The following is a 14,401-nucleotide window of genomic DNA, read 5'->3' as shown; positions in this document are numbered from 1 at the left end:
GCGAGAGCCGACGGGCGGCGGGAGGGAGAGGGCGGCGGGCGGGAGCAATACAGCGAAACAGGAAAAAGAGAAAGAGGGATGGGATTAGGGATTTACGCGATATTTAGCGACGGCTTAGCGACAGAAACATTCCGTCGCTAAGCCGTCGCTAAATCAAAATACAAAAACCGCGACGAAATATATATTGTCGCTAATTAGCGACGGATTAGCGACGACAGAGTTCCCTCTCTAAATCCATCGCTAAAATGGTGTTCTTGTAATAAAAAGTAGCGACAAAAAATTTAGTCGCTAATCCGTCGCTAAGTAGCGACAGATTAGCGATAAAATTTGTTTCTTCGCTAATCCGTCGCGAATTAGCGACAAATTCTATCTCTAGCTAATCTGTCGCTAATTAGCGACGGAAAAAATCCGTCGCTAATTAACAATTTTCTTGTAGTGTGAACGCTATTACACTAAAGACTTTAGCATCGCTTCACTTCCGACTCATTAGACTATATGTCGCTTCAGATATTACGCTATGCTAAGCGTGCATGAGATATGCATTGCCTTAAATCCGCTTTCGCTAGGCTTACGTAACTTTTTGCCTAAAGCAAGTTGAGTGCCACACGACATAAAATGCCCTTCAAGTTTTCTCTGCACGAGTCTGGAAGACGCAGAGAAAAAGACCATGACAAGGCAAAGGCACAAATGTGTGTGCCCAAGTGCGCATACCAAGACAGGTGAATGCCGATTGAGGGGCGGCAGCAAGCGCGCCTAAGCAGTCTGCAGCCGAGACTTATGCTGCAGTCGTCTGAAGTGACAGAATGCGCAGCTAAGTGAACGCACACATGGGAACACCACACATGCAGGTAAGCATCGAGGCTCCCGAAATGCAGCGGATTCGCATATGCGAGGGCCTAACGGCTGGGTCACTGCAATCAGGTGTGATGACAGTCAACAGGTGACTGCAGCACCGATTTGCCTGAATGGAATGGGAAATTGCTCCGGCACAACAAAGAGAGAACAGAGAAAGGGACAGAAGACAGAGGTGGCTGCGAGCCTACTGGACTACAAGACGTCACCATCCATAAAAAGGGCCTTCACCTTCAAGGTTTTGGGTGTCATTCATCATTAAGATGAATGATATCCAATACCATCAAGGAAACTTCGACCTGATCCAATTTCCAGTAGGAACTTAAGGGTATTGCGGTTAATAAACAATGCTTTGAAACAAGAAAACTTGATTGAGCTTCTCTTAAACTTGAAATTAGGGACGGTAAACCAACTGAGCAGCTCGTGACTTGGCTCGGTTTGGCTTGTCACTAACTCGTCCGTGATTGGTTCGTATAACTGGTGAGCCGATCCATGAACAGATTATTTAGCTTAAATGAATCGAGCCCAAACACACACACACACACAAAAAAGAGAAGTTTTCATGAAAAATGTATACATAAAATATGAACTATTAAGGCTAATATAAACTATATATATTTTAAGTGTAATATATAAAAATACATATCCTCCAAGTATAAATAACGTGAAATATTTTTACATAAGCCAATTGGTGTTCAGCTTGTGTCGTTCAAAGATTAGCTGAGCTCGGCTCGGCTAAACACAAGCACGATCCGAGTCACGAGCTCAATCTACTGGTAAACGAGCCAGCTCAAACATGCTATGTTCGGTTCGTTGGGCTGGTTTACCAGCCCTACTTGCAATGCAAAATAAAGATAAGATGAAAACACTTTATCATTCTCTTTATGGTACTCAAAGAAGTATTAAATCAATGGTCAGAATTGGTATCTTAACTGAAATATTTTTCCAAAAATGATTTATCAAGTAGGCTTGAATTATAATTTGAATCAATTTATTAAAGAAGTAATTTTTTAAAAAATTTCAAAAAAACATAAAATAAAAAACTATCCAAAACAAGGAAAATATGGAAATGAACTATACGATGGCTTATAGAACTCAATCAAATTCTAAAATAGGCACTCAATGCTTAATAAAAAGTGTAATAGCAAACAAGTATCATAATTATCACACACAATTCAAGCTTATTTTCAATTGAACTGGTGAGGCGCCCATTCGGACAGATTTTGATTAGATTGATATTAACCTTGTAGGCAAGATCAGATGGCTTTTACCAAATGCATAAACTCCCAACCCATCTACCAGCTAAAAGGATCCAATCCTTTGACATAGGATGAGATCCGTACTCAGCTACCGGTTCCCAAACAGAGCCAATACTCACTTCAAAAGAAGCATGACCCACTTTCAGAGACCATCGTTTGTCAATTACAGTTCATTTATGCCATGAATGACATTTCAAAGCCTTTCTCTCACTCACCGTTCATCTATGCGATGAATGACGTCCAACCACCATAGTTTTTGGTTTTGCGCACTGTTGTCCATTCGATATACTTTGACGCAATTCGTATGGAGTCTGCGCGGCTAAAAAATTGTGGCCGTGCTACGATGCATGCGGTATGCAATTCACTAATATTTTTTGGATGTAGGGCTTAAAACAGTAGTGCAAAAGAGTGAAAAGGATAGAAGAGCATGGTTTATTGTTTTTTTTCCAACTTTGGTACAAATCCTCAGAAAACCAAAAATACAAAGAGAAAAGAAATCTCATAATAGGATATTCCGGTTAATAACATGAATGATGCTAATTCATCCAACAAACAGGGTTGTCCACGCTCTGCTGCACAAATCTAACCACGTGGCCGAATCCCATCCATCAGAAGCCATGGTTTCCACGAATCACACACACCCATTTCTTGTTTTTTATGGCCCTCGGAGATTTTAGTATCTTGCTAAGTGCCCTCTCTCTCTCTCTAAAAGAGGCCAAAGAATGAAGAACCAAATATCATTTGGCGACTAAGGAAACAAATATGTGGTTTCTGTGGGTTTAGTGATCCAAAAGTTTGACACCCAACAAGGTACTCTTCTTGTTACCAATGGTTTTTTGGACGAGGCGCAATACTGATCACTCATGGCAATAAATTTGGTGTTAGCTGCACCGATCTGAGTTGAATGGACTATTTCTTGCTTGTTCTTTCTTTGAAAAAGTTGCATAAATCTTGTTTTCAGCAGGTTCTCTTTGAGCTAGTTGTTGGGTGGAGACTGTTGGATGAGAAATTCATCATTTTTGCAATGATGGGTTCTTGTTGAAAGGCTGTATTGAGCTTGGTGGGTGAAGTTGGTTTTTTGGGGGTTTTCCCGTTTAGGGGTCTTGGGAAGAGATGTCTTTGACATACCCATCTGTTGATTTTAGCTGGGGCGGGTTGGATTTTGCTTCCTGTGGGTGTTCTTCGAGCAGATGCAGGATTTCGAATGTCGGGTTTCCTCATCGAAAGCTTCCACGGCAAGGCGAGCGATTGTTTCGGCAGAGGAAGAGTTTCCATTGTGGAGTGTCTTCAGTTCAGAGGCCGGATGTTATGATAAATGGTACACATTTGTGGGTAATTCTGAATTTCCTGCGTCTGCCATGTAATTGTCGAAAATTTCATATATTTCTTCTTTTGTTTTGATTCTTTGATGGGTTCAAATCTTCAGGTGATGTAGAAGATGTAGCTTCTTCATTTGATGATAATGTTAACTTTGACAAGGGTGTGTCAGCTTCTTCTTTGCTAGCAGCCGTTGCTGATGACCTCCGCATCTTAAACGAAAACCTCCAGTCAGTAAGTGACCACACATACTGATGAGCCTTCAGTTCGAAGTTCTACAATATTACAGTTACCAGTTTCACTTTTCAATCTTATGTTCAGTGTATACTCTAAACGTTCATGCTTCCATCACTAGCTATATTGCTGTTTTTTTATTATATATTGTGTACTTACCCATGATTTCTATTTTGTGAATCAGTCCTATTTAAAAAATAGTTTTATCTGATTCCTGGTTCTTACTATATTTTGATTTGCTGGAAATTTTCTTTAGTTTTTCAAGATTTTACCAGTAGAAGAACAGGTGGCCTCACTTTTTCTATTTCTGTTGTGATAATATCCAATCTTGTGTATACTGCCTCAAAAAGTTCACTTCTTCAACTCAACTAGTGGAAAACTCTCTGCTGGTGGCACTAATTTATGCTGGTCTTTTTTTATGTCTTGCTTGATTGCCCTCTCTCATGGTGAAGACAAACTAATATACTATTTAAACACTTGTTTGAAAGAACTGCAGCAGCTGTGGTTATGTTGGCTGGTCCTTTTTCTTTTCCATGGTCCATTTTTAAACAAGTTTAGCTTTCTGCTCAAGTGGATTGAACAACATGAAATTAGAATTCAAAATGGTTACTACTGTTGATGCTTAACCATATATTTTAGTTGCCTAGAAAACATCCCATCTTATGATCTGCAGTATAGGTTTACGGTTTCTCACTACCTGGTTCATTTATAGCTGGGTATGTTTGTTTTATTTGCAACAAGAAGTCCATGTAGCCTGATCAAATTACTCTATAAACATGGGATGGGATGGCAGTCCACTACAGCATGACTGTGAACAGATCTATTGATAATTGTGCAAAGTGCTAGGAAATCTGTCCTTCCGGAAACACCAAGCCTCTAGAATATATACAGTATAGATTCAGTGGCTTAATTAAAAGTTTTTATTGGGACAAATAGTTGAAGGAGAATGCTGACCTTTTGATAAAGAGGATAGCAGGATTTTTCTTTTGCAAGTAGAGCTTTTTATAAAGAGGGGTCCGAGCTTTTTGTAAGCCAGTGTTGCTTCAACCAAATGCTTACTGAGCTACTCGAGGCACATGGCTTTCTTGATTTGGTTAGCAAACCATAGTGTGGACAATCATATTTATTTTCTATGTATATGATATATCGTGAAGGCAGATAGTGATGATATTTTATGCAAGGTAGGCCCTTATCTGAGGGATTTGCAAAGCTCAATTTCACTCTCAAAAGAGAAAAATATGAAATATTCTATATGGAACCTGATCTTGTCATATTTTTTCATTGGATTATTTGGTCAGCCATCATAGGATTTCATAGGCAGTCTAACAGTTGTCCGTATCTGGTGTTCTTCAGTTTGATGAGTACTATGAAATCTTGATTGCAATGGCATTTGAATGCTTGTATGACTTAATTTTTTCCTTCTATTTGTTTATAGTGGAAATATCTCACGAGTTGCTGAAAATGTGTGTGTTTGCAATAGAATTATGTCATCTTCCATGGTGACTTTTAGGATTTATCCTGAAGTAATTTTAATGTGGCAGGCGTGGACTGTTGCTCAACTGATGGAAACATGCATTTATTTTCAAAATGGAAAAATGGATCAGTTGTACAAGTCAATATGTAAATGACACTAAAGGACATAATGGTTTCTCCAATCCAGTGGTTCCTAATGTTTGACCGATGATGGGAAAGAAATGAGATGGAGTAATAGATACTAATCGACATAGGCTTGACCAAGAAAGTCAAAATCATGATTCCATGCTCTTTTCTGCTTATCGAACAAATAAAAATCAGCATATAGGCTGCTCACATAGATAAGAGTATCTATTTGAAAGATTCATATGTCAGATGAGGCCTTCTATATTTGTATGATTCAAGAGTCAAGAACCATTACGAATGTAGCTCAATAAAAGGGTAGTGGTGTTGAACCTTATACGATCTGATCTTTCTTGGGTGTTGTTTAAAGTTTTGGATCTCATTCTTCTTGTATCAGATAATATTCTGTGTTCCAGATAAAATCTGCAATTAGTTTTAGGGTTTTAGGTCTATTGCTACTCCTCAGCTAATTAATAATGTTACATATATTGTCATGGGAGCTTTCATTTTCCCACTTAGATACATCTATCATCTATCTCATAATTAATGCTCTACTTGTTAGAAGATTTGGTGGTATCAAGAACTATAAAGTCATCGCTTTGTAGGCAGTCATAAATACTTTTGTTCTTTGGATTGACAGCCCATAAATATTACCTCGTTTCATATCTAATCATTATGGAGTGGTCTTATGGTCACTGACTGATGGTAAACCTTGCAACTATAGATGGTTTACCTCGATGCAGAGTATGAGCTTAATCTGATCATATTTTCACAAAAATATGTTCGCAATGTTATCATTGTTCAAGCTTTTGCAGCTGGATTATCTGTGCTTCATTCATTGTTATCTGATTGAACAGTTTCTCTAACATTAATATAAGGGCTGTGCAAAATGAACTTCAGTAATTAGCAAGAATCAACTTTTGTAATTTCATCTGGTAGCAACACACTGCCTTCCATATGTGCCTTTCTTTTAAGATGTTTCAAATGGGTTGTTTTGGTAGATAGTTGGTGCCGAGAACCCCGTATTGATGTCAGCAGCAGAACAGATTTTTGGTGCTGGTGGAAAGAGAATGAGACCTGCACTAGTGTTTCTTGTATCACGAGCCACAGCCCAAATGACAGGATTAAGGTAAGCTGTTTTTTCTCTTTTAAGTATTTAAATATCTAAAAATAAGCTTTTCAGCAGTATAAAAACATTGGCTAGTGCTGATATTCAGAGATGTTACACCGAAACATCGACGTTTAGCAGAAATCATTGAGATGATTCATACAGCAAGCTTAATACATGATGATGTATTGGATGAAAGCAGCATGCGAAGAGGTACTCTTTTTCTACCCTTTTGCTAATGCTCTGCAAAATTACATGAAACACAGATTGATCTCCTGCATATAAGATATTGGATAATAATATGTGAATAGTTAGTTGGGTAACTTGGGTGCCATGTCTTATGTATCAAAAGATAACTTAAGGGTAACTTTTCTCTTTCTCTAGCTAATTGCAAGTTGATACATAAAAAATAGTTATAGTTAAATCCTTGTTATTATTCTACTTTACCCAAATGAGTCTGTTTCTAAATTTACAATTGACCAAAATTTCCAATTCCATTCGTGATGCATCAATTATTAAGGATTCAAAAATTAAGTTGAAAAGTCTTTTTCTTTGAAAATTAATATCATAACTAGTATTTTTTTTCCTGTAAAAGGCTTTGATTTGTACAATAATATTATAAGCACAGAATTTCCTATCGAATACTTTAAGGACAATAGAAAATTAGTACAAGATTTTTCAAAAAAATCATACTGAAATATCCTTTCAGTCTTGTTTGCAAGTCACAAAGTAATCATGACACGATTAAAATTCAGAAACTAATAAAAAATAATAAACTGGACTTTGTATCTCTGCCAGGCTGGAAGGTTGTTCACAGCTTTCAACCTTGGAATTATAAAGAAGATTTTTCTTTGTGACATCTGGATGGATGTTTTTGACCATTTTCATGATTTTTAGAGAGGACTTAGACAATTGCTTTGCATTTCTAAACAATGACAGTGGACTTTAACATGCTAAATTCCTCTCTAACAAAAGGGTCCATGGGCATCATGATAATGGTGTTTTTTGTTTATCTTTTTCGTTGTTATTAATTTGACTATATCCTTAGTGCCAACTCCATTCTTTAGCATGTTCTCATTCGAACTTCCAGACAGAAATTTCTTCCCCTTTATTTCCATCAAGACTTATTAAAAAAGAAAACAAACTATCTATTGTGGGAAACGAAATGTAGTTTGTGGCTCAGTGACATTTTGACACAACCGACTCTTGCAACTTAACCAGACAATGATCTAAAAGATGATTCAACCTTGTTAATGTGAGACAAAATCTTATGTGATGCCAAAAGGGACTTTGACATCTTTCAATGAATTGAAACTTTTGTCAAGAAAGTAGCATTATGGTTCTTTTCTGCCCTTCAAACTGTACCCTTCTGAGTGAATATAATTTGTACACGTTAGCAGTGTAGAAATGATGTAACAATTAAATCAGCTTTGGAAAAAACAAATTTTTTATTTGCCGAACAAAAGATATCTTGGAAAAAAAAATGGCCAGGAGCATGTAGCTGTGCATCCTATATGCAGTGAACACCAGGTAAATTTTCCAATACCAAATTCTTTTGCTCTTGGTATAGAAAAATATCGGAGCTTGTTTAAATCATCAAAGTTTAGGTTTTTCTGCCACATTGTTTGTTACTTCATGATCCGTCATTAGAAGACTGCATTATCAGATTTCTTAAGGTGTAGATGGGAGCTATTGTTAGTTATCATGTGGATGCAGGCATGGAGATGACTACTATGATGATATTCTAACTCATCGCCTGATGTTGAATAATTAATGGTGTCCAAGATAATACCACCAATACAACACAATGTGCTACAACATGATTTCTTTTCCTACAAACTAAGGGCATATTTGCAATGTGATTCTTGGATTTTCTCAAGATCCTGTGATTGTAAATCACAATCACAAGAAGTGGTGATTGTGATTGCCAGCTGTGATTGTTCCTGCCTTGAATCTTATGAAAGTACAAGATTGATCTTGTGAACAACAATCACCACTTGGCCGTGATTGTTCATCCTGCTTGTGACTAAAGCAAATGCCCCTGAGATAATATTAGGAAAAATATTTGCTAGTTTGCTAGGTTAATGCAATGAGAAAAGGAGCAATTGCAACCTCTTTGGATGTTCACATGCCTTCTTATTCGACCTCAAACCATTTTGACTATGGTGCCATCCATGGAGCTGGTAGAAGCAGTATTATGATTGCAATCACAATTATCTCCTATTATCAGGATTTTCTCAATAATGCAAAATCGTACAATAAGTCAAAAAATTGTTTATCGAAAAAAATAGAAATATCTTGATACAGTCATGGTTGGCATTCTTGGAACTCGGTATAGGATCAGCCACATGCAACTCAGTGACTCGGGTGAGTCAACTCTGTGGCTTGAACGAGTCATGGTTTTTTATTTAATTTAATAGACATAAACAATAAACATATAATTTATACTGTAAAAAATTTTAATATACAAGTGAGCCTATGTGTTATGTGTATATATATACACACACAATATTTTTCTTAAATAGATGTGTACCATATGTACATATATAGAGATAGAGTGACCGAGCACCCTCATTTTAGCCAATACTTTTTTTTAATAATACATACGAATTTATTGACTTTAGTTTTTTTGGTTGCATGTAGATTCACGTTTCATGGAAGGAGCCTTTTTCCATCATTAATACAAAAACTACAGTCTCTCACATCCAATTAAGCATCTTATCGTTAATTATGGAATTAATGCTCCACCTGGTCACTGACTTTACTTTTTACACTGCTTGCATGTTTTCTTCATTTAGGTATTTAATAATCCACCTCTCCATCTCCCAATCACAAAGCCCTTCTCTTTTAAGCATACCCATATCCAACAGCCAACTCTCATGGTAAGATAAACTATCCACACCTTAAGTATATGGCTCTTGAATGGCCCCTCTTTGATATTACCAAAATCATTAAATATTTTATCTTCTTCTGATAAGGAAGCAATAATTTCTAACCATAAAAGCATGATTCGGTCTATTTAAGACTAAAACTCCCATGACTTGGTCGGTTCAACTAAGACTCAGTTGAGTATTGAAACTCGGCCAGGTTAAGTCCTAACCGAGTCATACTGATTTTTGACTCAGTTAGGGGCCGATATGAGACAACCCGGCGGAGTCACGAGTTGACTCACCGAGTTTGCCAACTATGGGTACAGTCATACTTAGAAGTACAAGAAAAATGAACAAAAATATGAAAACTTTAAAAAATAATGATAATATTGTGATAAAATCATGATATAGTAAAATAAGCTAGATTTTGCATTTCTCATTATTTTATTAGGCTTTCTGTTGTGAATTTCTCACAATAAAAGTGCAAGAAATTCAAAATTCTAGTGATATTGTGACTATGATTACAATTGTCTTGATTTAGAACCTTATTAAGCTCTTTTGAGAAATAAGAGCATGACTCATGTTGAAACAGAAATAGATGCATAGGCCGAGGGATGTCGTCATAGTAAGGCGATGCAAGTGTAACCTGCATGCACCATACCAAAATGTATGGATGAGATTTTCTTGTAGCACAAGTACCTTGTTGAGGAATTAGAAATTGAGGATGTATAATGCTTTCATCCCATATCTAAGACTCTTTGTTTAGTGGATGATGCAACTATTATGCATCTGAAGGACCCTCACAAGGATGTAGTAAATGGCAAAAGTGTAGTTCTTTGACATCCTTGTGCCCATAATAGGGCTAGAAGTGACTATATTTGCGCCCCCTTTCTCATCTTTTTTCTATAAAGTGCATATTTAAGAGGTAGGATTTGGGATATCAAGGTAAGATCAGAGCTTTTGGTTACAAATGAAGGAAATAATTAAGACTTTCAACACACATATTTGTGAAAGTGCCTTTGCTATATAAGAGTTGGAGAGTTAATTATGCATCTAGAAGGTATGCTGATATCATTTTATAATGATAAATGAAAGAATGTAAAAATATTTGTGTGAAGGAAGAGATAGAAAATGGGAAAAGTAAAGAGCCGGCAGTGATGCAAAATCGAGTTTGATAATGTTCCTTTTTTCTCTTCTCCTCTGTTGAAATATGAACATTAGGGAAGTGTACAGTTACAAATATGGTGATGATTATCTTATTCTTCTTTTTAATTTTATTCTCTCTTCTCTCTTTTTCCATCTTTAAGGATATCCTTGGCATTGCTTGGAAATTACTAGGAGGTGAACTAGGTATTTATAGGAGATGAGGGAAAATTAAGTGATGTCTGTTCAATTCTGGGTACCTATGTGTTGGATGTCGATTGAACTCTACATCTGGACATGAGATTTATGAACATCATATCTAGACATAGGATGGACAAGAGCCAGTTGAGTCTCAATATGATCCAAATTTAACTTGGATCTTAAAGGTAGAGACAAACAAAATCCAGACAGCTAAGTTGATTCTAGCCCTTGTCAAACATACAATTTTCGTCCTCATCAATTTCTACATTCTACCAGCTTGTTATGGATCAGCTATGAGCTTTTGAGGGTGTATTAGTGGAATATCACTTGTCCAGAGGGTGTTTAGATGGAAATCACTTGCCCAGAGTGGTACAAACTTCACACAAGTAGAGATGGCAGTGGACCGGGGGAAAGCGGGGCTCCGCCCCGCCTCGCCCCGTTTGGACTGGGGATGAAGGGTATGAAACAGGGATGGAGGCGGGGACGAAGGTTAAAATCCATCCTCGTCCGGGGGTGGAGGCGGGGATGGACGTGCACTTTTCCCCGCCCCGCCCCGTCCCCGCCACAATCCCCGCCTCATCCCTGCCCCAACCCGCCCCGACCACTTTTCCCCGCAATATCCCCACCCCGCCCCGCCTCATCCCCGTTTGAACCGGGGATGGAGAACATGAAACGGGGATGAAGGTGGGGATGGAGGATAAAATCCATTCCCCGCCGGGGATGGAGGCGGGGGTGGAGGATAAAATCTTGAGGCGGGGCGGGGGTGGAGACCTTGTCCCCCGCCCCACCCTGCCCCACTGCCATCCCTACACACAAGTGCCTATGTTCCTGTAAATGTGATTCCAGTCACATGGGCCGTTTATGGTTTTGAACTAATTAGAGTCTAGACCAGTCTCAGGGCTTACTCAAGGGACAACCTTGACAATATCATGGTGTATGGACGAGGTGTCTATTGCATGCATATTACGTTGTAAGAAATTCCACCTTTATAAAATGCACCTATGCTGACAAAAAGTCTGAATGTTGTTTTATTTTGTGCATTCAAGCATATAGGTTCATGCGCATGCAGTTGCACGCATGTGCAAGTTTCACAGCTTTGCCAGTCCTTAACATTTCAAGATCTCTTTAAGCAGCTATTTTGGCTATTCCTATGTGTTTTAAGGAGTTACGCTGAAATTAGATTTAATATTTGCAATTAGAGTGTTGCTTCTATTAATGCCTCAAGCATTCTGTACTAGATGCCCATGCATTTGATTCTAATTTGCTTGCTTATTTTAGAATTAGCAAATGCCTTGTTAGGGCCGGGCAACAGCTAGCCCAGCCCAGTTTTTAGACAGGCTGATCAACCTGTTGATGGGCATGGGATCAAAACCTTGGCCAAGGCACCGCCAAGATGGGCCAGGTGGTTCACGGACTGACCCTTTGTTACAAAAGGAAAAAGCATGGGCCTGGCAGGCATTGTCTACTTTTGATCATGCCAACCAGCGTGTTTACAAACCATAGGTTGTTTGACTGACCAGTGGGCCATCAACAGGCCAAGCCAAGGATCAAAGAACTGGCCCATGCCCGGCCAAGACAGGCTGGGCTTGGATGGACAGTGGGCAGTCCAGCTTGATGTCCAACCTCAGTCTTGTCCATGTGTACTATCAACCATACTCAAGGGGCTGTGATATTCTATGATGAGGGTGATATCTTATATGACTTGTGTTGAATATTCAAGTAGGTATGTCATGGCACATTGATGAGCAAACTAGCTTGACAAAATAGTACAGCAAATTTTAATAAAACAAAATCCTGAAGTACCCTAGTAACTATCCGGTGTCCATAATCAACAAATGAGTGTAGCTTTCTAACAAACTATAAGTATTTGAGCTCTCAACTTGATCAAGTTTTCTGCTCATAATGTGTTCATGCCAGAGAAGAAGCTTAATGTTTGTGAATGTTTTCAGGAAAAGCGACAATTCATGAACTGTATGGTACTAGAGTTGCAGTGCTAGCAGGAGATTTCATGTTTGCACAGTCATCATGGTACCTTGCGAATCTTGAAAATATTCAAGTTATAAAGCTCATTAGTCAAGTATGTATGCAGTTTCTCACATTTTTCAAGTTTATGCCAAAATGAAGTTTACATATATTAATATCCCTGTGAAACTCTGTGTGACAGGTCATCAAAGATTTTGCAAGTGGTGAAATAAAGCAAGCTTCCAGCCTTTTTGACTGCGACCATACTGTGGAAGATTACTTGCTGAAAAGTTACTACAAGACAGCTTCCTTGATTGCAGCAAGCACAAAATCTGCAGCTATATTTAGTGATGTCAGTGAGAGTGTATGCGAGGAGATGTACAATTATGGGAAAAACTTAGGTTTGTCATTCCAAGTTGTTGATGATATACTCGACTTTACACAGTCATCAGAGAAGCTTGGCAAGCCAGCAGGGAGTGATCTGGCTAAAGGAAATCTCACTGCTCCTGTTCTGTTTACACTGGAGAAAGAACCAATGCTCAGAGAAATCATTGACTCTGAGTTCACAGAAGTGGGGTCTTTGCAGTATGCTATTGAATTGGTTCATAAAGGTGGGGGGATTGAAAGAGCACGGGATTTAGCGAAACAAAAAGCTGCTCTTGCTATCCAAAGCCTACAATGCCTCCCTCAGAATGATCTGAGGGCATCACTTGCAGGAATGGTGGGATATGCTCTTGAGCGGTTGGATTAGATGACCTTATTGAATTGAAGCAAGATTAAGCCTTGAGAATTGAAGTCGAGGTAGATTATGATTTATTTGCACAATGCTGCTGTGTTTGGGGATCACCTATCAGTGCTTCAGACAGAAGGGTGGATGTATTGTACTAAGATTATCATTTTTTCCCCTGTATTCAGCAATGCTACTTTCCTCAAGCATTGTGAATAGTGTTGTAATTTGCTATTACTGCATTTGTTTGTTCAAGCTCATTGTTTATGGAAAATGCATTGCCACACAATGCTATATATTTAATTTGATCCCTGGGAAATGAAGCTTCATTTTCTTCCCTGTATTCAGCAATGCTACTTTCCTCGAGCATTCTTTCAGATATTAAATGAGTAACAGTGATCGTAAGTATGGCAGGCAGAGCCAGTGCGACTAGGTCTCTGATCATGGGGGCTGTTTCTCCGTGTAAATAAAAAAAGAGTAAAGTGTAGCTCAGTTTAGTTTAAAAATTGAATGGTAAAGTATTTTAACTCTTTTACCTCAGTTGATCGTGTAAAGAAACGTGCCTTATTTATGAGAAGTTTGAAGGTGTATAAATCCCTCCATTAAGTTCTGATCTTGGATTTGCATATCTATTTGGATGGTTACGCAGACATTACAAGTTCAGTCTGGCTCTATTGTTGTTTGTTGAAGTGACAATCACTCCACATCATATCGGTGAACTCTCTGGAGAGCCTACATTTTTGCATTATATTTGGCATATTTCATTTTCTCCAGCTTGTATGCTTGTGCAAAAACAACCATATCAGTAGATTCAGTACCTGCACCTCTCTCGCTCTCTCTGCAAGCGTGTTGGCTTCCAACTGATTATATCTTTTCTTACCTATATTTATTTTTTATTTGGAAAAGTATCTTTTCAATTATAATGAATCATTTTGTTTGTAGAAAATACTGTTATATTGAACTTCTCAAATTGGCGAGTCGACTGAGTTGACTTGTTGAGTCACGAGTTGCGGATCAAATTGATTTTTGATCAAGTTGATGGGTTTGCCAATTATAAATCAGGTATCACTCAGTAGAAGAAGGGATCCCAATATTCTGAAGTACTGAATATTTGTATATCATTTGAACCATG

At 38.1% G+C, this 14,401-nt stretch overlaps 1 protein-coding gene across 2 annotated transcripts; it reads left to right on the top strand.

Annotated features, from left to right (window-relative positions):
• Positions 1 to 2,803: 2,803 nt before the first annotated feature.
• Positions 2,804 to 13,610, top strand: LOC149815512 (solanesyl-diphosphate synthase 2, chloroplastic-like). 2 transcript variants are annotated; one of them, XM_089988877.1, is made up of 7 exons: positions 2,804 to 2,921; positions 3,076 to 3,429; positions 3,538 to 3,662; positions 6,260 to 6,387; positions 6,476 to 6,579; positions 12,530 to 12,657; positions 12,745 to 13,610. In XM_089988877.1, exons 2-7 carry the CDS (start codon positions 3,225 to 3,227, stop codon positions 13,291 to 13,293), a joined length of 1,239 nt encoding a protein of 412 aa, XP_089845003.1. In that variant the 5' UTR covers positions 2,804 to 2,921; positions 3,076 to 3,224; the 3' UTR covers positions 13,294 to 13,610. The 2 variants fall into 2 exon arrangements, with proteins under 2 accessions (XP_089845003.1, XP_089845002.1); XM_089988876.1 differs by having other exon boundaries at positions 2,811 to 2,921; positions 3,073 to 3,429.
• Positions 13,611 to 14,401: the final 791 nt, after the last annotated feature.

This window comes from Nuphar pumila, chromosome 15 (assembly GCF_984573655.1).
Source record: "Nuphar pumila chromosome 15, dmNupPumi1.hap1.1, whole genome shotgun sequence".
In the NCBI taxonomy this organism is placed as follows: Eukaryota; Viridiplantae; Streptophyta; class Magnoliopsida; order Nymphaeales; family Nymphaeaceae; genus Nuphar; species Nuphar pumila.
This window is presented reverse-complemented; position numbering and strand designations above follow the sequence as displayed.

Coding starts and splice junctions, on each gene's coding strand:
- LOC149815512 (XM_089988877.1), top strand. CDS start 3,225: ATGTCTTTGACATACCCATCTGTTGATTTTAGCTGGGGCGGGTTGGAT. Junction 3,663..6,259: donor TAAACGAAAACCTCCAGTCA/GTAAGTGACCAC, acceptor TTGTTTTGGTAG/ATAGTTGGTGCCGAGAACCC. Junction 12,658..12,744: donor TTATAAAGCTCATTAGTCAA/GTATGTATGCAG, acceptor TCTGTGTGACAG/GTCATCAAAGATTTTGCAAG.